Raw genomic sequence first — 24,970 nt, 5'->3', positions numbered from 1 at the left:
GCAAACCAGGATTCTTTAAATTCATCTAGTACACGAAATGAGTTACCAAACAGTTATTTTCTAACAAGATCCACACATCTCCATTTATGTGAAACTGCTTTTAGTGCAACTCCACAGGAAGTACAGTCTTAAGCCGTGTCTTATTATTATATTCTCTGTCACTCAAGTGCAGCTACTTGTAATGCAAGAACACAGCACTCTTTACACAGTAAAATCATTCAAAGTTTTGATGTTGGGGTTTTTTTCCTCCTCGCTGGTACTCTGATAAATATGAGAAAACACAGAAAGAAAGAGAAAACACAAGTTTACAAATTCCCACATCCAAAACCAAAACCTGAAGCTGTATTGCTCCTAAGCCCTTACAAAAGTCCTGTACACTGTAAACCTGCTGGTATGTCAGCTTTAGAGGGGAGAGCACTGCTAACCGCATAGCTGCCATTTATTGATGCACTGCATCCATAAAGGAGAGAAAGAAGTTTCAGTACTTGACTGACTTGAGCCTCATCCCCATGCAACACAGTTCATCAGAAGCAACTGGTGGCAGCAGACTGCTGTGACAGAAAGCCTGTGCAGAAAGTCTATCTCTGCATATTCATGAGCTATTGTATAGGGAGAGAGGAAATCTGAACAGACCAACAGTGCTTGGCATCTTCCCAGTTGGCCACTGCCCACTTCCTGAAGGAGGAGGAGAGCACATGCTTCAGCTTTGAAAAAGGCTTCCTTCTCCTCCAGCACTCCACACCTCCCAGTTGATAGCCCAGGCACCTATCAAAGTCAATTAAAAGCAAAGCAACTGCAGTAAGTGTTATTGTCTCTTTCTACTAATATACATCCATACCCTCTCGTTGCTACAAACAGTTTTCCGAGTGCTGGGCAATGTTTCAACCACACAATTCCCTAGAGAGCCTGAGAAATAAAACTTGGGAAGGCTTAGGAGGCTATAAATGGGGACAAAAATCTCACCACCCAAGCACACATTAAGAATCTAAAGCTTGTTTCTGTTGCACAGGATTTTAAGACAATTATTCTTACAGTATGATACTAGTTTATTCAAAAAACTGCTTTTGAGTGTAACAAAGGAGCATAGTAGAGCCTCAACCCTAGCTCTGAATTTCCTCATGAACAAAGAGGCTGTCACTTCAAGTGGTTGATGGCCTCCTAGTTTATAGTGGGTATTACCATAAATGAACAAAAATAGAATTATTTATTAATAAAAAAGAGATAAGTAGGAGTTTTAACGTTACAATGTTACTATTAAACAAACACAATTACTGTAGTTTTAATGCATACTCTTCATTATCTTCTGTTGGCTTGACTACTATGCATAAAAATGAAATTGCATTTTATTTATTGGAAAGGCCATGTAAGTACTATTTGTGCTCTGCAGCCTTGCAAAGAGCAGCTGACTTTATCACTTGAAAACATTCCGAAGAATTCTGAATCATTCTCTGCAGACTTAGATATTTTGGGAGTCTATTCTATATTCTCATAACTTAAGTTGATAACTGAAGGCAATTAAATAATTAATTGCCCATGCACTAAGACTAAAGCATCTTCATTTACAAAGACATTATCAAAAAACATACCAAAAGCCTTATTAAAGATCAGGTAGCTAACCCCCTTCCCCCATCCTGCCCCATTATTTTCCCAGGGCTCAATGTGAGGTCAGCTGGCTTCCCAGTGAGATCTCCTGGCCATTTTTGAAGCTGGGTACAACGTGTTTCCCATCTTTCAGTCAAGAACCTCCCCCCGTTCCCATGATCCCTCAAAGGTAACAGACCACATCTTCTATAGGACATCAGCCAGCTCTGAGCACCTTGGATGCTGCCCAGCTGCTCCTATGGCCCTGAACGGGTCAAGTTCCCTCAAGTAATCCCTTGTCTCAACCTTTATCCACTGCTGGCAGCTCTCCTTGAGCCCTTGTGCCTGTACAGGCCCTAGAAGCCTGGGACACTGAGCCAAAGAACACAATGACTGCTAACAAAATTACCAGCTGTAGAACCAAATCCAGGCCTGCACTGGGAGTGCTCTTATACCAACCATACAGTGTAAGAGGGGGCATCAAGTTTAACATACTTGTCATGCACAGAACATATTTCTTATGCTGTCTGTGCCTTACAACCATATTTCCTCACACCAGAGGGATCAATCAATTTCATAAGCAATGTCTTCCAGGATGTTTTTGAGATTAAATGGTGGGATAGCATTCACAATACCTTAATCCACACATGCTCCTACACATTCCACCGCAACAATTTTGACATGCAGGTCATAAGGTTGATTTGAGAATAACGAAAGCAGTTCATAAGGTTAATTTGAGAACATCCAAACCTGTAATCTGCAATCAGCTGAAGTAAGGACCTCCTGCTGCACAGGTGGCACAAAAATACCCATGCTACCCATAACAGCTGGGGAACAAAAATCAACAATATCGTTGTAGTAAATTTGCAATGTGTACGCAAACCTTTTGAAACAAGGCACATAAACACCTCCTGTGAGAAACAAAAGCAGTCAAAAATGAAAATACAACAGTCTGCTCTGATCTACATTATTTAATGTCTCACATGCAATCATGCCTATGATTTTGCATTAATCTTCTTTCCCATGACAGATTTATAATGTGTGACTGCAGCATTCTCAGACATGAATACTGATCTGAGGCACCACGATCATCAGACGCTTTGGATTTAGAATCATATTCACGGTACTGTGGTTTTCTCATAATTGCAGTCTGTCAAAACCAAGGTACCTATGCATTTCTGCAGTGCAAACTGTGCTACTAGTGAGTAACAGCCTCTGTCTCCTACTAGGAGTCCAGAGTAAATCTAGACAGCCGACTACCCTATACAACATTTACATCACAGAAGCCTACGCTCTTCTTTCAGACAGACACACAAAAATAATTGAAAGGACCTAATTAGGACAGTGTTAACAGAACATATAAGCACAGCAGTAGTGAATGTATCTACTATACTCCTCTATATGTAGAAAAAATGCAGCCATCATGGATTTCAAACACTGACTGGTCTCTAACTTTTCCCAGCCTAGAAGTCGCTTGCCCCTCTGCAGTAGCAGAGCTTAATGTTTCCTCTCTTATTACCAACCTCAAATCTTTCTTCAATAGTTTCTGCATTTCCTACCAAGAAATCCCATACTCAAGCTGTTCCCAGAACAGCTCTACAATGTTCTCTCTTTCTCCCCAGAACCCTACTATATTTGCTTGTTGTTAATTTCTCCTGTAGATTCCCTGTAACACATTGTTTGTGTACCGTTCATTATGTTCTACTGGGCTGCTTGCCCCAGTTTCTGTGTCTAATTCTGATGTTGCCATGGTACCATAGTAAGTACCAGAAGTAAAGACTCTGCAACAGCAGATCACCTTTTACTGCACCACCCTTTTACTAAGAAGGGAAAAGTTCATCTCAATAGTGAGTATTGCTCCTACTAAGCTTATTTAAATGCTTATTTTATGCTTGCAAACCTAACTTCTTTAACAGGAATTTTGCAAACCAAGAGCTACAGACTTTTATTTTTTTTGCTTGTTACTGAGGTATTACCTAAAATACCATTAAATTATTTTCCCATTCACACTTTCAACTTGTTTGTTATTTAAAATCTTCCATTGACTGAAATACTTTAGCTAAGAATGATTTCACAAAGAATTCTACAATAATAGCCTCTGCTAGGTAATATTCCTTTTCAGATTTGAATGTCAGATAATTGCTGGTTATGGGAAATACTGAATCCTAAATCACCACACACTTGCTTCTTGCTAGACTCTCATCATGACTAGAACAAACCTATCATCTATTTTGAGCTTAGATGGGACCAGATTATTAGAAGTTTAAGGATTTTTGCAAGAACTGGTATTTCAAAACTTCCATAAAACATTATAAGGCTGGGCTGACCACTATCACCACGCAATCTTTCTGCAAAAAAATGCCTTTCAATCTGAAAAAGGGAATAAACCATGTAACCAAATGATGTTCGAATAAAGCAGAAAGTCCAATTCCCTATACGACCCTAGTACTAAAAAGGTTATACAAACAGATAATGAATTACTTTAGCCTTTTACATCCTCCACAAAGAATCAACAGACTTTTGAACACGGAACATACGTGCATACGTACACAGAAGCACACCCAAACAAACCCTGCAGGGTGTAGCAACCATGCAAGGCAACTTGACTCAAGGAAGGACAGTTGAATTTCTTCAATGAAATCAAAGTCTGGGGACCATGTAACATTTTCCCATATACACAGAACTTGTTTTGCACCACTGTCTGTTGAAATACAAGCCTCACTACTACTAGGAATGAGTGGTAATTGTTCCAGCAGTGAAAGAGAGAAGCATCTCTCTCCATCTTACACAGCCACAGTGAAACTGCTTCCAAGTCACTTTTCCACTAGCCAAGCAGCAACTACAAGTCTGCTAGTTTCATTACCAAAAGCAGCATGCCAGAAGCAAGAAAACAGATAAGCTTGGGAGGGTCTTTGATATTATTCATAGACTTTCTACTGACAGTTTCAGTAGAACTTTCAACATTAAACAGCTTGCAAACTGAGATCATCAACAGCGCATCAGTCTGTATCAACTATAATCCTTCTGCAGGTTTCCAGTTTTATGCAGTGGGCATTAGCGTAACTCAGTGTTTAAAGACAAGACTGTAGGGAGCTGGAAAACACAGATATTTCAAGCACAATTAAGGACTTAACTGTTACTTATAGTAATTTTGTTGTGCAATATACGCTGTTTAATTCTTGAAAGGAATCATTTGTATTCTTTTCTGATTATAAAACTCAATTTTGTATCCATTGGAAAAAGAATGGCTGGATTTTAACCTATTATTTCTTTAGCAATGGGACATTCGATGAATGACAATGCAATTACCAGCATAAAATTTTTTATATGCCAAGTAATACTTAGAACTTCAATATTTTTCACATGCAGAGCTGTGGGTTTTGTAGCTACATATTTTTCCTGTGACTCAGGAGATCTTTCCAGGTTCAAGGAAAACTCCTTTAAACTTGCTGCTTGTTAAGAAAGGTGGTCATAAGAAACATTCTACCATGTCATTTTAAGGAAAGGTTTGTGAAATTAATGTTTCCATTATGTGCAGAGCACAGTCATACTTCTGTAAACCTTCATGAACTTAAAGAACCTTATTAATTTGAAAAACATTTAACATTTCCCTTCTCTAATGATAAAAGATATTCTAGGCCTAAATTTCCATCTCTGAGTGAAGTTAATATGTGGGCATGTAGCAAAAATGCCAATTTATTTGACAGCTGGGAAGATGCCGAGATTTACCATATTCACTCTCATGTACAGTGTTTCATCTACTAATGCCAAAAAGATAACCTAATTATTTAGTTAGGCCATGAAAAACAAAACAGTTAATTCCACTTTTAGACTCAAATCTTCAGGTTCACTATTGTATTAATAGCTTGTATTTTTGTTTGCTTCTCTGTCTTATTATGGACAACACCAAACATGGCCCTTTCCTTCCTCCTTTTTTCAAAATACTCTGGAATATTACAAACACCACAAAAGCATTTATATTGCAGCCCTTATTTGGGGAATTCTACACTCCTTGAAACGCTGGCTAAAACATCCATTGATTTCAGCAAGACACAGATTGAGCTTTGTCGATATGAAATGGCAGATGTATGCAGACATGACTCACATGACCATTTGGAGTTTTGACTAAAAAGTTAATTATCACAGTTAACTATCTCCTACACTTAAAGATAAAAAATGCAGTTTTCACTGATCTTGCAGAGCACTTAAGCAATGCTTGGTGCATGACCTTAAGTAAATAAGTAATCTTCCTGAACTCCTTAGTAGCATTTTTCACAGTATACACATTCTGCTGCTGCACTAGGATAAAAACCGCCTATATTCACATCAGCATAAAGGTAAATAGCTGTAGAGAAATTACACATGGACAAAGATTAAAGCTGTGGGAGTCTACCTCATTGTCCTTGTAGGATTCTTCCTTGCACCCCACTCTGCAGCATTTCATCAAATCCTCTACGTGGCGAAACATCTACACTTCCCTCAAAAGACTATTAAGGCTAATATATCTTACTGCCAAGAATTTTTACTTACAATGAGAAAGAAATCCAGCATGGGATTTCTGGAGTTGTCTCATTAAATCGATTTGTTACTATATTATTTCAAAGCCACAGGCATGACTGAGGAATTCATTAGTATCTCTGATGTTAATTACCTTCACAGACCTCATCTATAGGTACTGCAAGTTCTTTGCATTTTCCACTTAGATGAAGGACATAGTAGTTGCTTTTTTATCCAGAGCTAGGAAAAATAAATTCTCCCTCTTGATTTTGGCTATCCATCATAAGAGATTGTTATGAGTCCTATAGAATAAATAGGCAATTTCACAAAGGCAGTTGTTCTGGTTTGCATCATGCTCCTGTTAGATGATGCAGATTGTTCAGGCATTTTCTTCCCTCTCCTCAAGCTTCTTCTACTATTACAAATTATTTTACTTTCTGCTCTATCTCCCCTCCTAGGTTTTACTGGTTTTCATCACAGTTGCCGACAGAATTTCTTCATTTCATTATAGAGGACAGTAAGACTCCTCACCCATCTAATCTGTTCCAGTACAAGAGAACAATACCACAAAACCCTGGTGAGAAACTGCCTTCTTCAGCTTGAGCTTTGCCACTTGCAGCCACAGGATCTGAGAACTGCCACTGACAACTGCAAAAGACCGTCTTGGTTTATTATCTCAGTCCAAGATACGTGGTGACTTTTAAGACTAGTATCAGTCTGTTTGGCCTGTAAGATTAAGCCTAGAGTTTCCCTGTATTTTCTGAGGACACAACAAACACAAAAGTATCTTCAGAAGCTGGCACAGCCAAAGAGAAGCTGCAACTGTAGTAACAACATTCCTTGGCAGGTATGCAACCAGAGAAGAGAATACAGTCTTCTAGCTGTTCAATGAAAGAAAACAAATTGTGAGTTTTTCACATGCTGTCAGGACTTTCCAGAAGCAGCACAACATCCAGAAGTATTGCCTAAAATAAAAGCATTTTTGCTTTCTTGGAGCCTTTGACTTGGCCTACAATCCCATCTCTTTCTGGCTTTAGATTGGCCTCAGCCAGTGGCTCTTCACATGAGTGATCTCACCCAGGCAGGGCATATTTGGGATACAGTTATTTCAAACAGAAGCAAGCGAGATATGCAGCTGACAACTATCTACACATTGCCAGCATTTAAGAGGAGAAGGCTATATCCAGGAAGGCACTTGGATTTTGCTCAACTTTGACTTCAGTAAACTACTCACATTTTCAAGATTAAGCAAGTGCTTCACCAGACTGAGATCACAATATCCTATAATATAATGAAGTAGAGGAAAGAAGCCTATCTTACTGTGATGTAAATCTACAGTAACTCCAGCTAAATCCAAAGGTTTCTCCAGATTTACACCGACATGAAAGCAAGTACTGACCTATTGTATTCACAATCCCCACAGCTACTATACCCAGTTCTTCACCTTGCAAGTTCATTCTTTGCTTTCTCACTAGAAATATCTGTATAATTATTCCACACATGAGTTATATTGGCTCAGAAAATCAACTAACATGGGATTCAGCAGGCCTAAGAATTATGCAAAGACTGTTTTAATCAGCTTAATATTTAAAAGAAAATATTCTGGTTCTAAAAGAGTACATCTACCACAAGTACAATAAAACTCTTTGTACACAAGCAAATTAGCAATATTTTTTCTGTGCAGCTGAAGGGCTGTGGACATTGCAAATTAAAACAAGTCATTCCACAAGAAACCCTGCATAATAATAGAAATATAGTTTTAAAGCAAATGTGTGAATTGCCTTTTTTTGTGTGTATAACTTTTAATTAGATGAAAGAAGGAAAAGAGTAACCAACCAGAGCCATTACACCCAGTACAAAAATGGGCTACAGGCATTCCTGTTGCCAGCTGTAGTTCTACTGTAATTACAATATACATAGGCCAAATATAACCACCTAAATATATTAAAATTCTAAACAATCTTGCCTTAAAGTTGTTTCCTTTTCACTATTAACGTTCATGTGTAACATACATTGCTGCTGCCTTTGGATGTAGATGGATCAGTTATGGTAAGCCTTTGCTATAGCATCAAGGGCTTCCTGCCCCCTTTAACCCTATTAACAGTAAGTGTTTGGGGGAACACACCTTCAGTTAACATTATAAATAATTACCAATTACGTTTTTGTTCTAGGATGCAGAGAAAAGTTGATTTGAAGCCAATTTCAATTCTGCCTCCCCCCCACCCCCTTTCTGCAGCTCAGAAATACAGCTGAAAGAATGGTCCTCACTCAGAAATGAATGGCAACCTCTTTATAAATTATTTTCCAGGTCATTTCACTGAGTGTTTCGTAGGTATTTCATTTCATTCCTTGACAACTGACCCAAAACTTTGCGCTGGGTTACTTGGGAGATTGGCATTGTCTTTGGTGTCCTTGGGTAAAAAAATAAAGTTATTTTTCTAGCCTGTAATTCTTCCCTATATGGCAGAAATTATTCCCTCTCAGCTCTCACCCTTTTTTCTTCACAATGGCATTACAGCCTTATTACTTATTGGGATGAGAAGCAAAAACATCCCTATCCTTATAAATTAGAAAATGTTTAATAAGAATGGGCTTGAACAAATTTTTATTTTAATGAAAGGATTAAGGTGCACGATAGCATTAATATTTAGGAAAAATTAAACAAAATTGCCTTTTATCTGCTGCAAACCATGTTAAATATTTAATAGGCCACATTACAGGGGCACCATTTCAATGAAGCGTATGACAACCTTTGTGCTTTAAACCTTCATTTCAGTTGCTCAAACTTAAGTCTTAAAACTTCTGAAAGAGAAATCTAAAATTATGTGCAGGTTTTCTAAGCAGTTAGAGCAGAGACGAGCTTCCAAATCTGCACAGAAGGTCTATAGTGAAAAACAGTGCAAACAGTGGGTCTAAAGAGGCTGTCTCCTGTGGGCTCCACCAGCCCAACACATGGCTTATTTAGAAGGGAGCACCGAGTTTAATTGTTCTGGAGCTTATGGGAAGGCTTTCCATGGCTTTGTTTGGAGTGTCAAGGTATATTTTTAGGCAGCTTTAAAATGCAAAGAAAAGAAAGTCATGCAAGTATTCTGAGGTGATAGAAGGGTGATTGGGGGGTAGGGATTGGTGTTGTAGTAATCTAGCAGCTGATAACGTCTATAAATATTGAGAGGAAAATTCTAGCTCTCAGATTAGAATAAATGAATATAAGTATTCCTTTATAATGAGAAAAAGAGTGCTAAATCCTACTAAGAGCAGTAATATGCTTCTGAAACAAAGCAAAGAGCTTTCCACATTCTGGAGGCCTGGAAACTTCCAAACTTTCTCTAGCAGTTTAAAATAATAAATCTCGGGGGGGGGGGGGGGAACGGGGACGGAATGTATCAAAATAAGTAAATACCCAAACCCAAGGTGGCCTGAGTACAGCCAGGCTATCTATTGGATGAAACGTTAAGGAAATAATTTAACAGTATAATGTAGTAAATTTGGTAGGTTTTTATTGCTTTCAGATCACTGAGCTGAGAAGCAAACAGAATGAAAACATTCTGAGTTTGTTCCAAAGCTGATCCTTAAAAATGACCTTGAAGAAAAATCTATTATCCTTTGCCTTTATCTCTGTAAAATGTGATAAACACTACTTAGGCATTATATTTCCATCTTGGGACAGGACTCCGAGTAGAAAACAACAAAACAGTATAACCACCTTTGTTGAATTCCTGAAATCAGCCCTCTCACCCTCCATGCCCCACAAAAACCCACGAACAACTACCCTAAACCTTCAAAGCCTGTCAAGGTCTGACTTTTAAAGGCCTCATCCTACCTCAGCTGACTTTCATTTTATCCACCTAAGGCAATTGTATTCAGCTGCATACATGTCCTTGGCAGCTATTAACTATTTGACTAGGGAGCCCTGTGAGAGGTTCAGCCCGTTGTGCAATCCAAATGGGTTGCTTCACTTGAAAGGAACAATCATTTTCTTTCCTTCCTTTATTTCCTGTAGACGTTATCTTTACTGAATAAAAATTGTTTCCCCTTTTGCAGTTAAAAGCTTCACAATTGGATTGTGCAACTGAACACAACTTCAACTTCTGAGTACTGCTGAATTTTCACATCTGTAATGTAATATATTTATTTTCAAGGCACTGTTTTCTGAAGTTCACATCTGCCGTTCAAGGAAATACAACATAAAACAGGAGGAGGAGGAGAAGTCAAAGAGTGTCAAAGATGCAGCAGTCACTATTAGCGTCCGGATTTTCTGATTCTGGCCTACATAGCCACATCTACAAATGTCTCAAAATTTTGTGGCTTATCTATTTCACCATTTTACAGCTGAATTATTAAAAAAGACTAACTAAATGTCATTTCAAAAACACAGCTGTCGAGTTTGAAACTAAGACAGAAGATAATTGAGCACAGTGCTGCAGAAAATAGAGGTAAAGAAAATGAGTACTGTTCAATAACTAGAGGTTTCAGTCTTATTTACAAGTAGTACGGTAAAAATACTATATTTCAATAAAACTGACCTAAAGTATACATTTAGATTTTTAAGCTTCACTTCAATAACTGTATTGTGCTACTAAGTGTCAGACAGTTTTGTCACGTTTTACATTGTTTATAATCCACACACACCCCCATTTCTCAAAGCAAAAATGTTTGGATACCACCATAAGAAGTGAATGCAGAAGTACATTTTGAAAGTAGAATTCAAAATATCAAATATCTGTACTTAAAAGCGAATATTGAAAAAAGATATTCCAGTAAATAGATTTTATGGAGGCATCAGTGACCATTAACTCCTCATGCATGTGGCTCATGCTGTCAGCCAGAATGTATTAGTGATACTTGTAAATGGTGTCTGTGAATATATAGACCACTTGTGCATCTGCTATAAAGCATCTCAGCTTCACTTACCAGAAGGTTTTCTAAAGCTTCATCCATTTTGGAGGCTTCAAGAGAAATAGCTTTTATTAATCACATGCTAAATTAAAGCTACAGGCAGCCTTTATTTATGTTAGCACAAGATTTTTTCAGTGGATATATCTTTATTTCATTGCATTGCACTTTCAAAGAACTAATCCTTAAGAAGAACAAACCCTCTAAGGTTCAGCTTGAAACTAGGATTGTATACCAACTTTTGAAAGAGGGTGAAAGCCTTCAGTTTCAACTGTAAATATTAAGGCTACAGCTGTGCCCACAACCTGCATTTGGAAGGCAGAAAGTTTACAAGCACAAAATCTCCCCTTCAAGAAAGGCAGCCCGGAACTGAAACCACAAACAAAGCAAAAGAGTAAACCTTTTGAGATGCATGCATACAGTTTCACCGCCACCAGTCTCCTTCCCATGCACACACTGCTTTGAGTGGTTCGATAAGGACCAGCTTTCCTCACCTGCAGAATTTCAGGGGAAACCACACAGTGGCAGTACTGTGAACGTAAATGCCGTGCTCTATTGCGCAGCAAGGTAACAAGCTTTTAAGAACTAAAATACAGTTTCCCATGCTTGGTTACAGTTAAGTTCACTGCTACATTATACAGAAAGCATCCAGGTTTCTATTGCTCTAACAGTGGGAGAAAAACATGCAGTCAACATGTAATTTATTTCCTTGTCATTTTAGTATCCAGAGGCTTCAGACACTGTTAGTCACACATTTCACTCCAGGCTTCTATTTTCCCTTCATTTTTATCCACTCCAATTTCCTCTATTCAGATTCATTTTTGAGGATCAGCCTTATTGTAAACTTGGAATTCTTCACCACAATAAAAGGGAAGGAAAGCAAACAGAAGGAGCATCCCCCCTACAAACATATATGTGCACACACAAGCCAGACATGTACAATTTATCTGAGCTACTGGTTTCTATACTTTCATAGTACACAGATACAAGTTGATGAGTATTAGAAATGACAAATCTAGAATGCTCTGTTCATTTTAACTGTACCCTGAGACTCCTGTAAAAGAGGACAGCCACACAGATCACAGATGCTAACTTCTGGTCTACAGGTGTCTCACATAAGGGGTGGGGGGAACACAGTAGAATAAGTCTGAGAGAACTCTCAGTAGATCCCCCAGTTACAGAAAAGCACAACACATATGACATGCTGCTTTAAGACACCTTGAATATTGACATGCACTCTACCCTTTGTACCCTCCTTCTTTACCCTCACTTTGGTGAGCCTTTCAGACTGATGTTCAAACATCTAGACCCATGCTTACTCATAGCAATAATGGCATGAAAGCAGTTATATCTGTTAAACATTTTCAGGAGAAAAGCTACTGTTTTCTTCTGTGCATCTGATGCCTAATAGCTTTTCTCCCCTTGTTTCTCTGCCCTGAGTAAGAGTCTTAGTTTGCAACTGCACAACGGTGGAAATTTCCTCCAGGTGATCATTCTCAGTGTACGATTAAAGGCAAAGATTGCATTTAATACACTGGTTTAAAAGCCTATGTGTTTCTGAGACAGAAATTAACAGTTAACATAATCATATACACTCGCAGAGCAGGACATAAAATGCAAGGCTTTCCTTTTTTCCCCCAACTTGTACAGAAAACTATATTTATAACCACAATTCCCACCTAAATCAACTCCTCCTTCATTTCACCAGGTGCACGAACAGTATTTCTGCTTTCTTCCTCCTTTTAAAGCAAGTACCAGACTTTTGCCTGCAGGGGTTAACACCCAGTGAATGTGAATATGTTTCCTCCCCTGCTTACCTTGACTTAGTTTGCTTTTAGCTACAGAAGCTGCTCCTGAAGGTAAAGACCTTCTAACTGCACCTGCAGCCTCACTTTTCCCCTTGCTGAGTCATTCCTCAAGTTCACATAGCCCAAACAAGCTAAACATTTTCCAAGCAGGATTTGCACCACAATCCCTTCCGCCAGCACCCCCAGCAACAGTCACAGCCCCCCAGGAGAGCCCCAGGAATTATGTTTAATAAGAAAAACTACACACAGACACCCACATGCTGCATGACTCCCCCTCATTGACTGAATGACATTTAAAAGGCAAATATAAGAGCATTAAACTATGCAATAGAGCAGCAGATGGGGGAATTTTTTTTCCTTATCAAAGCTAAATTATTGTATCACTGCTGGTCACAAAGCTGTGAGGCACTGGTGCTTTTTAACTACACCGAGAAAAATATTAGGAGAGAATTTTATCAAATATTAAAAGCATGGTAAATTATTTTAACTTGGATATCCCTCTATTTTATGACAAATCTATCCTTTTAAGTTAAAATCTCTCTTTATCTTGAGCTGCAATGGCCTTTCCTATAAATTTGCTGAAGGGTATCACACATTTCCAATAAGCTTTTGAAATATTCTTCATAGAATGAATACACTGCTCTTTTACAGCACCTGAAAAAGGCTGAACAATGATGAAGTCTTCAAACAAAAACCTAACACAAACACTATTTTCTTCCTCAAGAGCTGTTCCCAATTTTGGAAGTCACTAATTCTGCTATTTGAAATCAATTCCCTAATAAATTTACAGCTAATCCCTAATCAAACCTAATTCTTGAGTTACTGATAGGACACTTTCTTTTCATTATTGTGCTAGTCTTGGCATAGTTCCTTGAGCCACACTGTGGGCAAAGGACACTAGAGCAAACACCCACACCTGTAGGCACCTCCAAAAGAACAGGGCACATCAGCAAACCTGGGTTCTCTTGTCACCAGCACTCCCCACCATTTTCTCTCCAGACTTGCAAGCATTGAGGAGGGGTGGCTGGGCAAGAGCAGGGAACAGGAAAAAAGAGGGAATTAAATTGGAAATTACAGAAGGCAGAGCCTGAGTGGCACAAGGGAGTACAGGCCCCCTAGGGCAGCCCTACAAGCCAAGTCCTCCTCAGCCTAGGTCCACACAGGGCCTCTTGCTTCAAACAGAGAAGCCCAGCTGAAATAAGTATTTTATAGGTTTTCCTCCACACTATTTAACAACAGCCATGCCCACCCCACTGTTAAAAGATACAATAAGTTAAACAGATCTCATGCTGTAACAAGCCCTTACCAGCCAGTATGAAGAACTCATGTCCTGCCTCACACCCTCCAACCTGCTGTATGGGAAAGACACATACCTACAGAACAGCCTTTTTTAATTACCTTCACACCTGTAGCAAATCAAACACAATGTCCTGACGATGGGCACCTGCACCTCAGTTGCACAGCTCACCTGCAGCCCATCTGCACAACTGTGCTACAGTAAGCACAGGACCTGGGGGCTCCATTATAGCTACTAGAGAGTCTCTCCATCCTGGCTGCCTTGTGTCCTGAGATCTTAGGCAGATAAACCCCCTAAATACCACCAATAGATCTACAAAGTGGCAGAAAGGAAATATGCAAAGAAACCCTGATGTCTGAGAGCAGTAATGAAGGTGCTGTATTGTGCAAACCATACTAAAGTCGTGGTTTCCAAAGGGATGATATTCCAGCTGAGGATCAGCCTCCTTGCCCAGCATAGCCCTTCCGCAGCAGCATTCTTGTTTTCCAGAGGCAGTGACCTGTCAGCAAAGCTGCCAGCTTTCCACTGAGAGCCTGGAGCCTCACCTTTCCATTTCCCAAAGCATCTGACAGCTGGTTATCCTTGTGCTGCCTGAGCAGTACTAGACAGAAAGATTGGAATTAGTATTTGCTGCCAAAAAATATTGGATACTTTCTAATCACACTAGGAGAGCTCTTGCTAGGTTTTCAATCTCAGAGATGCTTAATATAGTGAAGGAAGATGAAGTTTCACTTTCAAGCTAGAATTCAATAATCCTACTTGAAGCAGTTGAAAAAAAAACCCCAAACTTTAGCCACTGCCTCAGCATCTATAGATGCAGGAATGATTTTGTCATTAAATTTTAATTCTCTCATATAGAAGTAAATTCATAACTCAACCTTTGTAATCATAGCATAAAAATTAGGTTTTTATATTTTGGGTTTATATGTAACTGCCGAATCCCATGAGGCAAAGTTCAAGATACAGCACCTATTATTTTAATGTTCTGTTCCTGCATTATCACCTGCCATACTTATTTACTGCTTATTTCCTCTACAATTCTCAATTTCCACAGTAGAGCCAAATGTTTTTGTCTTCTATTTTATGTTCTATTAAAAGAGAAATTGAACTCATTGCTTTGGCTTTTACCATGGCACTTCAAATATAAGGCAAGAGCCTGATAACAGTCTCACTTTTATCACAAGTTCAAAATGAATAGTTTCCATTACTTTTTCCTCTGCACTAAATATTGTTTCTCCACAGAAGATTAATGAAAAAGTTGTCATTAATGATTCAAATAAACATTTAAAAATATTAGGATGGATATTTCAGCCCTAACTTTACTTAGAGTTCTAGTTCCGATATATTGCACATCCAAAGCTTTTATGACATATGTAAATTTAAACAGCACTATGTATTTTTAAAATCATATGTTGAAAGATCTTTAAAGTTGCAAGGCTAGGTGAAGGAAAGGCAAAATTTAACCTGACTGTGTTGCGTAGCTGTGCACTCTCAATTATATTATGTCATAGGTTATTACATCTTGTTAAATGCAACTTGTCTAGCACTCTTCAGACCATTAACACATTCTTAAGGAGATGTTGCATTTTCTGATTACAGTTTTTGGCTCTATTTGTGTAGTCTTGTGTTAACAGTCTGATTTTCAAGTACATTTCTTGGTGACACTCAGCTTTGTCTGTGTAGGGCTCTTACTACTAAGTACTTACGGCTGATAAATGCCATTCTTAACAGAGGTGATTTTCATTCTGCTTCGCTCCATTAGTTCAAAGTACTAAATTGCAATGAAAAGCTGCAATGTCCTCTTGGTAGTTTGACTCTGCTTTGATTTCAGTGCTGCCCATATTTATCTAACTTACAGACTCATTTGGAGGAAAAAAGCCTCAATTTTATATACTTTTTTTAAGCCTGCCAAGGTTAGGGACCCAGTTCTGTGAACACTTTTCATGCAATCAGTTCCACCAAATGGCCATCACCTGAGGAAAGAGAATGACCTGTTTCGGGATGGGATGTAATGCACAACTCTGGTCATATTTTGCAGCCATTAAACTCAATACCATGGAGTGTAGTGGGAAAAACCTACAATTCAGTTGTTTTAAACTGCCACAAAACCTCCCAACCGCAGATTTCACTGTGATTTGCACTGGTGATGGGGGAATTATTTTCAGGCAACTGCACTTTTTAAAGATTTTGAATTTCTCATCAGCACCCCAGTAATTAAGTATTTATAGATGACAAAAATACACCTAGCAGGAACAAACCCATTTGTTTCCTTTGTGCTTCAAACCTTTCATGAATAAAGTAGTACCAAGGGTAACCTTTCCTGAATACAACCTTAGGGATCACCGAGTGCCCTCAATCAATGCAGGGAACTCATGTTGACAGAGTATATGGGAAACAGATTGAGGTATTAAAGCACATAGCCTCTGGTGTTTTAGATGTAAATACTATAACCATCAAATATTTAGACTCTTATGTAAGCAGTTTGTCATTTTTTAAACAGTTACTGCTTGGAATAAATCTTTAAGGAGGGAATTTTCAGAAGTGCTCAGTATTGGCCTAACTTTGCTCTTACTGAAATCAATCATAAAATTTTCACAACTTCGGAAAAGGACTTTGCCTGTTTATATGTTTCCACAGCACTAAGCACAATATGTCTTGATCCTGGCTGGGGCCTTTTGACTGGTAATCTAATTGATTTATAGGAGATCAGTCAGATAAATGATGAGGAAACACACACATACATGTTAAATAGCTGGAGTTTTTAAATGATGCGTTATCAGTCCTTTGGAGCTTCATTATTTTTTTCTTTGAACTCTAATTTGCCTTTTTTTTATATTACTTTTATTTCCTTGCTTCTAATTTTCCCCAACATAATTCCATGCATCTGAAATTTCCAGCAAAGTCTCCAGTCAATAAAATTTAACTTTCTCTCCCATTTAGTTTTCACAATAAGCACATTAGTTTTGGGATCTGATTCATACTTTGTGTCAGCAGAATATAACTTCTCCTCTATTTCTGCAAAAACTGTGCTGATAAGAGTGATATGTAACCTACTTTATATTCCCAAGAATAACTACCTTTGCTGGACTGGGAAAGGGGAAGAAAGTGCATTTCTTTTATGGGTTTGAAAAATGGTTAGGTCTGCTTCTTTTCTTATTTCACATGATTCACACAAACATTAATTTATCCAGGGATTGACTTCAGAGGCAGTTATTTTACTTTCATATAGATGCCAACCTTAAAACTGTTTAAAATCATCTTGTTTTCTTCCAAACAGCTACAGCTAAGACCAAGACAAAACTACTGTTTATCCCTCAGTGTGAGATTTTAAAAGGTCAATACTGCAATGTCTTTCTCCCTGTTTTCTCCAAATAAAATGCTATGAGTTATTGCAATGGAGGCTGAGGTTCCACAGACAATTCTCTAGGCATTTTCCTAGCAGCTGCTATTCTCATCCCCTTGCCCCTGCTCCAGCCACTTCCTTGCAGCTCCCTCGCTGCTCCTCCAGTTGGACCTATACAGCTGGTTTTGGATCTGCGTGGTGAACCAGACTAGGATTAAATGCTTCTTCTCTTCCTTGAAAGTTGCCTTTTAACCTGGGCAGCTCACAGCCTGGTGATCCTGCACAGAGTGGTGTGAGGACAAGGGCTGGAGCAGCTCTGAGGAGCCAGATCTGCAGCCGGCAAAGACTACATCAAGATGTACCTGTGCCATGAGAAATAGTTCTGAACTGCCAAAAGCATTTTCAGCAGATCCCTCAGGAAAGCCAGAACAAGCACACATTACATTATAAAACTGGCAAAGGAGCAAACTTCAGAGAGTAGCCAAAGTTGTAAAATAGGCCAAGGAAGGAATCAGGTAATGATAACAGCTTGTTCATCTTCGTTACCAAAATTCAGGTTATGTTATCACTACTCCTATCCCACTATTTATTTTATAGTAAGCAATTCTAGTCTTTCAGATTAGCAAGCTATATATATATTTAGTGCTTTATTCTCAAACTGTTTCACCACAAATGACAGCTCACTTCACAAACAGCTTATCTTATGGCTAAAGATATATAAATACATACTAAAAATGCTGCTGAAAGTCTTGAATGTATAATGCAGCCTGGTAGACATGATAGTGATTGTAACACTGCATTGTAGACACAAATGTTAAAGAAACTTGGCAAGAATCAACACATTTTAGCTACTCAAAATTCAGATTTTCTCAGTCTTGTCCCCTTCTGATGAATGGAACATATGGGAGTATTGTTCATAAAACTTACATTGCTTTTCTCAATGTCTACCAAAAATCCTCATTATGACAATATTTACCAAGATACATATAGATTCAAATCTGAATTAATTATCCTGAAGTTTTCCTGTAGTCCCAGGTTTACTGGAAAAGAAAAATGCTTCAGAAGCAATGTGTTGTATTGAACAGTAGATGTTATAGCAACAGAGGTAGTGGAGGGCTTGCTGGGATAGGCAGCTATCCAGCTAAAAGCCATCAATGCTGTGTGAGATAAAAGACAGGGAAGAAAGTAGCTGCTTTGCCAAGAAGCATTTTGAAATCTGACATTATAAACAAAACACATGTAAACCTAGACATAAATCCTCTCTCATATGCTGAAGGCTCTGTAATATTTTAGCTAGCCTTATTACTTACAAAGAAACATTTCCTGAAACACAGCATCGCAACTGCAGAACAGCCTTTAACCTTGTGCTCATCCACTCAAAAACCATCTTATTTATTATCCTTTATCCCTTAATTATGGGGACTTCACCTACTGCTCTCCGCTCATTTGAAATGCAGAATAAAATACAATGGATGTCTGAAGACTTAACAGGTGTCAACCAGATATTTGCCAGCTAGCGCTACTATTCTACTGGGAGGAGCTGCTGTTCTATAAATACTAATTAGAGTTTTGCACATGATCTTGCTGAAATACCTAAGGTGATGAGTGGCCAGTTGTTACTTTTAAAAGATTAGCACAATTTGAGAAACTAATGTCCCCAATGAGGCAATGCGAACACTGAATAATCAAGACTTATAGCTGTTCTCTGCCCAAAGGGAATATTTGCTCACTTCATCATTTGGAAAATCTGCTGCCTCTCAAACAACTCACTCTTCTATTTCACTTTGAGAAACTTGTAAAACTTCCTGCAATCAATATAATGGTATGGTATATGTGCTCAAATGGTCTTCCACTGCCATGGCCACGTGGTAGGCTTTGCCAACACCTTTCAAAGACAGAGCTTTTAGTGTGAAATCGTGATTAAGAAACTGCAACAAAATTAGGCTGCACTTAAATGAAGCAGCAAAGAAAAATAAGATTACAGCAGAAACTGCATCAGCACCGCGAAAGTTCAATTTCCACAAATCAATCTCCCTTCCAATTCCTCACCTCCACAAAACAAAGCAAACAGACCCAGGCAAAACACAACAGGTCTCTATGGTATTTGTTACGCTTTTATACCTGTAGTAATTATTATGGAAAAAGCCCACCAGTTCTCTAAAATCTGGGTATAATATTTCTAAACAACCAGCTAACTTTAAGCAAAAATGCAGCCCCTACTTTGAAATATGGGTGCCACATATTTTGACCAGCTGATGTAACATGGTGTGACACAACGCTGCATTTCTACATCTGAGCTGTGATTCACTGCAGTGAAATTTGACTGATGCAACTGACACAACCCCACACTATTTAGTGTCAACATAGCTTGTCCACAAAAACACAAAAAACACAGAAAATGGGGAGAGGGATTTGGAACTTAATCTACTTAGTTCTTCTGACTCTATCCCTCTGGGAACGAATACTCAGTAAATCCATGACCATATGCAGGGAAAATAGAGGACAAAATTTTAATCAGAATTTATTTTTTGGGGGGGTTTGTTTTCAAAGCATAATATTTTTCTTTACCATGAAACCTGTTTTTTCCTCATCCTTCAGCATACTGCTTCCTCCTTTTTAGAGCTCATTACTGGAAATATTTGGCCTTACTTCAAAAAAAGAAGAATATGTCAACACCAGAACATCTGTGTCCACACAGTGTGCTTTGATGACAGTGATATACTCCATTTACATCAGTAACACGGAGCTGAACCTTGATGCTGACTGCATTTAAAGATCTTACCCCACAGGGCAAGAGAATACAGGTCAAAAACGTTGATCTGTGTTTGACACACTCTCTACTTCAAGAGCACTTGGCAGTGATTTGTTCCAGAGTCAAGAATCAAACTCACAAAACGTTGCGAAGCTCGGAGCCATGTCTGCATAACCACATTCGAAACAAACATTAAAATTCACAGTCTCTGGAGGCCAATCTACTTTTGATATGCAAGATTTTGTGAGAAATATGGTCAAATTCTATCCTGGATACAGAGGGAACTTTCTCGTTTAAATCAAAAGGGCCTAACTTGGGCTTGAGTGTCTGCTCTTAAGAGGAATAATGTACCTACATCCCTTGTATGCAAAAAGGAAAATAGACAGTTTATCACCCTAAACTCAAACCTGGTTATATAAAAAGAGGAGTGGAATAGCTGTGTGTGATACAGCATTGTTTCTATCAGCAAGGCTAGAGGGAACTGGGAGAATTTCAGTATGGATCACATGCCACCACAGGCAGGCACAATAATGATGAACTCCTCAAGTATTTGGTACAAAATAATTCAGAGATGAAGGACTGAGCACTGTAACAGAATATCTGGAGAGCATAGCTTCTGGTAATCTTCCTTTTAACTTGATTTTAAAATCTTTTCTGGTTTTTCATCTTTTTTTTGTCATTAATATATCATTTTCTCATTTAATTCTATTACATCCACTCACCTGCTATGCTGACTTACATCTTAATATAAGGTGGAGAGTTCCAGTGGTTTCCTTCCACAACTCTGAATCCTGAGCACCCTCATGTAAACCTCAGCACTTTCACAGCATAGAATGATTCAGTATTGCTTACAAGACTAATATACACAAAGCATCAAATGGGATCAAATTGATGCAGCTAGATATTGCCCTGTTCATGTTCAAGGACTACAGTTACCTGTATGCTGTATTAGCAACTGCAAGTACTAGTAAATACTTTTTCAGCAAACAGAGAAAGAGAAAATTTTGTTTACAGGTTTCAGTAGAATGCCATGGAAACAGATACAGAGGTAATTGTAAAAGGCACAATCCAAAGGGAAGACAGCTCTAATCGAAAGCATATACCCAAAAATAATGTATGTGTTTTCCCACCTGGAAAATGCATGGATAACTCCTATTAACATCAAGACAAAAAATTATACTGAGTAGACCCCGATATCACTAAGGTCCCTGATAAGGGTATGAATTAATGAGCACCTTCAAAGTACAGCAAGATGTTTTCATACACACACTATTAGAAAAAAAATAAAAATAGCTTAAAATGATCTTTTTAAAGAAAAACATTACAGCTAGAATTTCTGAAACAGTATTAAAGTATGGTAGTAGCCCTGTACAAGGAAGCTGCTCAGCACCTGCTGCCTACACTGTGCCTCGCTCCAGGCAATGTTATTCATTCCTCACTTTCATGGAGCAAAATACATCCCCTAAAAATATAAAACACAAAAATAAATAGATCTCCAGGGAAATGGAAGAGAAATCTGTTTTAAAAATAGCGAAGGAGCCTATATGTTCTAGAAAAGCCTATTTTGCATTGTTTTGTAAGATTTACACTTTAATTTGAAACCAAAGTAAGGCATAAAATTTGTATGAAAGCAATATCTGATTTATAGATAAACTTATACACAATATACTTAGCTGCAAATACCAGACCCCAGTGAGACAAGGAAAAGGTTTTGAAAGATTATTAAAGTATGCTTGATGAATGCGGCCCTGAAAAGCCCCAAAAGATTTTTCTGAAGTTAAATAGTAAACACAATTAACACGACTTCTGCTACAAAAAACACTAAACACAACGGATTTTTTTAATTAATTTTCAATGTTATTACATGTTTCTATTGAGCTGGAATTGACTCCATCCACTAACTGTACTCTCAGACAGCTCTTCTGTCCATAAGACCTTACCATCTAGATAAAAAAACAAATAGCCATTCTGCTGGTCATACGAAGAGGAAGCCATACAGTAACCATGATCTTATGACCACCGGAAGTTAACATCTTGTGGGTTAAAGTTTTGTGACAGTAGAAGTTTTTAAGAAAGATATATTTATGATGTTCAGATAATGTGCAGCTTCATCAAATGTATTACTAATTAACCAATAAAAAGGAGCAGGTGTAAAGGCTTACAAGAATACATTACTGTACACTTACAGCCTAACCTCACTATCCGTATTCAAACAAAACTCCTAGCTAAAGGCAAATCACATAATTCTTGGGAGTCCTGCATGCATTAGGACACCTTAGATTTACATATTATTATTCACAGTGCATGTTTCATTACATTTGCTTTGAGAAAATGTACTATCTATATGGGTATTCATGTGTTTCACATGGGCATGACTTTCTCAGTTGTCTATATTACGTAGCTTATGACCAGATTGTTTGGCTTTCTTCCTTGGATAAAGCAGCCAGCAGAGTGCTTCTTCACAAGGTCAACTCAGAAGGCAGAGCCTACATTCTTCCACTAAACTAACACCATCCAAAACAGGGAGAACAAATCCAAACAGCTTTTCAGAGCCAGTCCAGGCCCAGTCCCTCTCCCACATTGCTTGCAAGCTTTGTTTGGGAGACAGCTAGCGAAGACAGGCCAAAACTGGGCCAGGAACTGTCCTAACAGTTGTATGGTGAGGATGTCACTGAAAAATAACTTGCCCCAAGCCCTGACTGCTCAGTTTGCTTGAACAGACACTGCTTCAATCATGTCGTTTGAACCAAGGCACTACAACACACCATCACAGCAAGACTGGAATGGGTTGCCAGAGTTCATGCTGTCCATCTGCTCCAAAGAGAACCTGTCTTCACAACACTGCTCTTGCATAGAAGTTCTCTCCTACTGTTAATGAAAGCATGCACCTAAGCCATAAAGTTTTCACTACAAGAAACTGACAGATAAAACACTCTTATCTCACTAAGTTTTTGAAAGGATAACTTACCATTTTGGTCTGCTTGTGGATTTCACCATTGGAGCCATCCCATCTCTATAGAGGCTTTTTGTTTTACTGAAGTTGACAACATTGAAAATTACTCTCTGGAGGAGAGAAAAGAGAGAGGTCAGTTATAAATTACAGAAGAGTTTATATGAGACTGTGTATACCAGCTGCATAAAAATAACACAGAAAATATATGGAATACTTATGTATCTTATGAATTAGAGCTACTTTCCACAGATCTTGGATATCCACAGATATCTTTGGATATCCACAGAAAATGGGTATCCTGTCTGTTCCCAGTATTTTAACAGTCCATATCATTTTACGCTGCAGTGAATGGAATGTACATTTTGAATTTAGTATGCTGGTTTCTCAGTAAGCATTCTAAGCCGCACAATAAAATAGGTTACTCAGATCTAAAACAGAAAAGCCAACCCGGTTTGTTGCAGGTACTGTTAGAGAGGTTGATGGAAAGCTGGGATAGACAGAGTAGCAGACCTCATGAAAACCTTTCAGCTGCTTCACAGAATCATACAACAGAATCATAGAATCATTTAGGTTGGAAAATAACTTTAGGATCATCAAGTTCAATCACTCCAGCACTGTCAAGTCCACCACTAAAGGTTGTCCCCAAGCACCGCATTTATACATCTTTTAAATACCTCCAGGGATGGTGACTCAACCACTTCCCTGGCAGCCTGTTCCAATACCTGACAACCTGAAATTTTTCCCAATATCCAATCTGAGCCAATCCTGGCACAACATCCCTCTGTAAAGTCTTCCTACCCCCCAGCAGATCAACAGTATCAGCAACTTGGTGTCATCTGCAAATTTACTGAGGGTGCCCTTGATCCCTCAACCTGCATAGCAGCAGGAAAAACTAAAGTTTTCTCATTTTCTTTCCCCAAAGAAAGGAATATTTTTTTTTCACTTCCCTCTGCAAAAGGAAGAATTTTCCTCTACAAATCTGTACAGGATACCTACACAGTAGAAACCGCACATAGCCATCATTCATTTGAATATGATAGAGAAGAAGAAGAGTCAAATTCTGCTCTCAGTTTATACTAATAGCTTTGGGAAAACTAGCTGATATTTATCAGTTCAAAGGAAAAGCAAAATCTAGATCTTTGCTGCTAACGGACTGGTACTGAAAGTAAATTCATGCTGAATGAAGAAAAGAGAAAACAGAGACAAAACCCTCTTCCTCACCATCTGTCTGCTCTAAGTCATTTTATGCAAAATTAGTTATTCTGCTTCTCTTAAGAAAGTCTAGGTTGGATTTAGCTCATCTCATATAGTACATTTATTTTGCAGACTTTAAATCTAGTATACCTGGTTTGTCATATTTTTTTGATAACCAGCTTTAATGCACACATCAAACCAAAATGTGGAGACTAGTTTAATTTTGATATAATATAAAGGATATAGTAATATATTCCATTTTTACCTGTCTCTTCAAATTTCTTTTTCAGAGGTATCAGTGAAGACAGACCACTAAAAATAGCGGCCTAAGAATACCCTAAGTAGTCACACATTTGTTTTTAGAACAAACTATTGCATTGTTTACACTCCTGAATAATGGTTCCTGAGAAGCCTGAGAATTAAATAGCAACTGTTTGAAATCAGACAATTCTGACTAAAACAGTCACATCAATTAAGCTTTCATATGTAAAATTCTGCAAAAACAAATCTGGACCTTCCAGGCAGTCTGCTCAGACAAGAGTGATTTAGAACATTAAAGTGATAGCAATCAGCAGTGGGACACTTACAACAGGAGCCATGCATATTTACTCTCCTATGTGGGGCAGATAGGAATCCAGGTAAACCATCTACT

At 38.3% G+C, this 24,970-nt stretch overlaps 1 protein-coding gene and 1 long non-coding RNA gene across 8 annotated transcripts in view; both read right to left on the bottom strand.

Annotated features, from left to right (window-relative positions):
- LOC133268160 (uncharacterized) overlaps positions 1-14,119 on the bottom strand; it is a 75,554-nt gene extending 61,435 nt beyond the window's left edge. The window contains exon 1 of the long non-coding RNA XR_009742959.1: positions 14,086-14,119. This is a non-coding gene — a long non-coding RNA (uncharacterized LOC133268160). The remainder of the gene's footprint in view (positions 1-14,085) is intronic.
- The window catches only part of LOC133268341 (BEN domain-containing protein 5), a 951,280-nt gene that overhangs the window by 688,369 nt on the left and 237,941 nt on the right, over positions 1-24,970 (bottom strand). For all 7 annotated transcript variants that reach the window (XM_061451279.1, XM_061451280.1, XM_061451274.1 and 4 more), the window contains exon 4: positions 23,140-23,234. In XM_061451279.1, the coding sequence (XP_061307263.1) occupies positions 23,140-23,234 (95 nt within the window). The remainder of the gene's footprint in view (positions 1-23,139; positions 23,235-24,970) is intronic.

The sequence above is a fragment of the Pezoporus flaviventris genome, unplaced genomic scaffold (assembly GCF_033815535.1).
Source record: "Pezoporus flaviventris isolate CSIRO_AGI_PZ_B2104156 unplaced genomic scaffold, CSIRO_AGI_Pfla_v1 ptg000013l, whole genome shotgun sequence".
NCBI lineage: Eukaryota > Metazoa > Chordata > Aves > Psittaciformes > Psittacidae > Pezoporus > Pezoporus flaviventris.
This window is presented reverse-complemented; position numbering and strand designations above follow the sequence as displayed.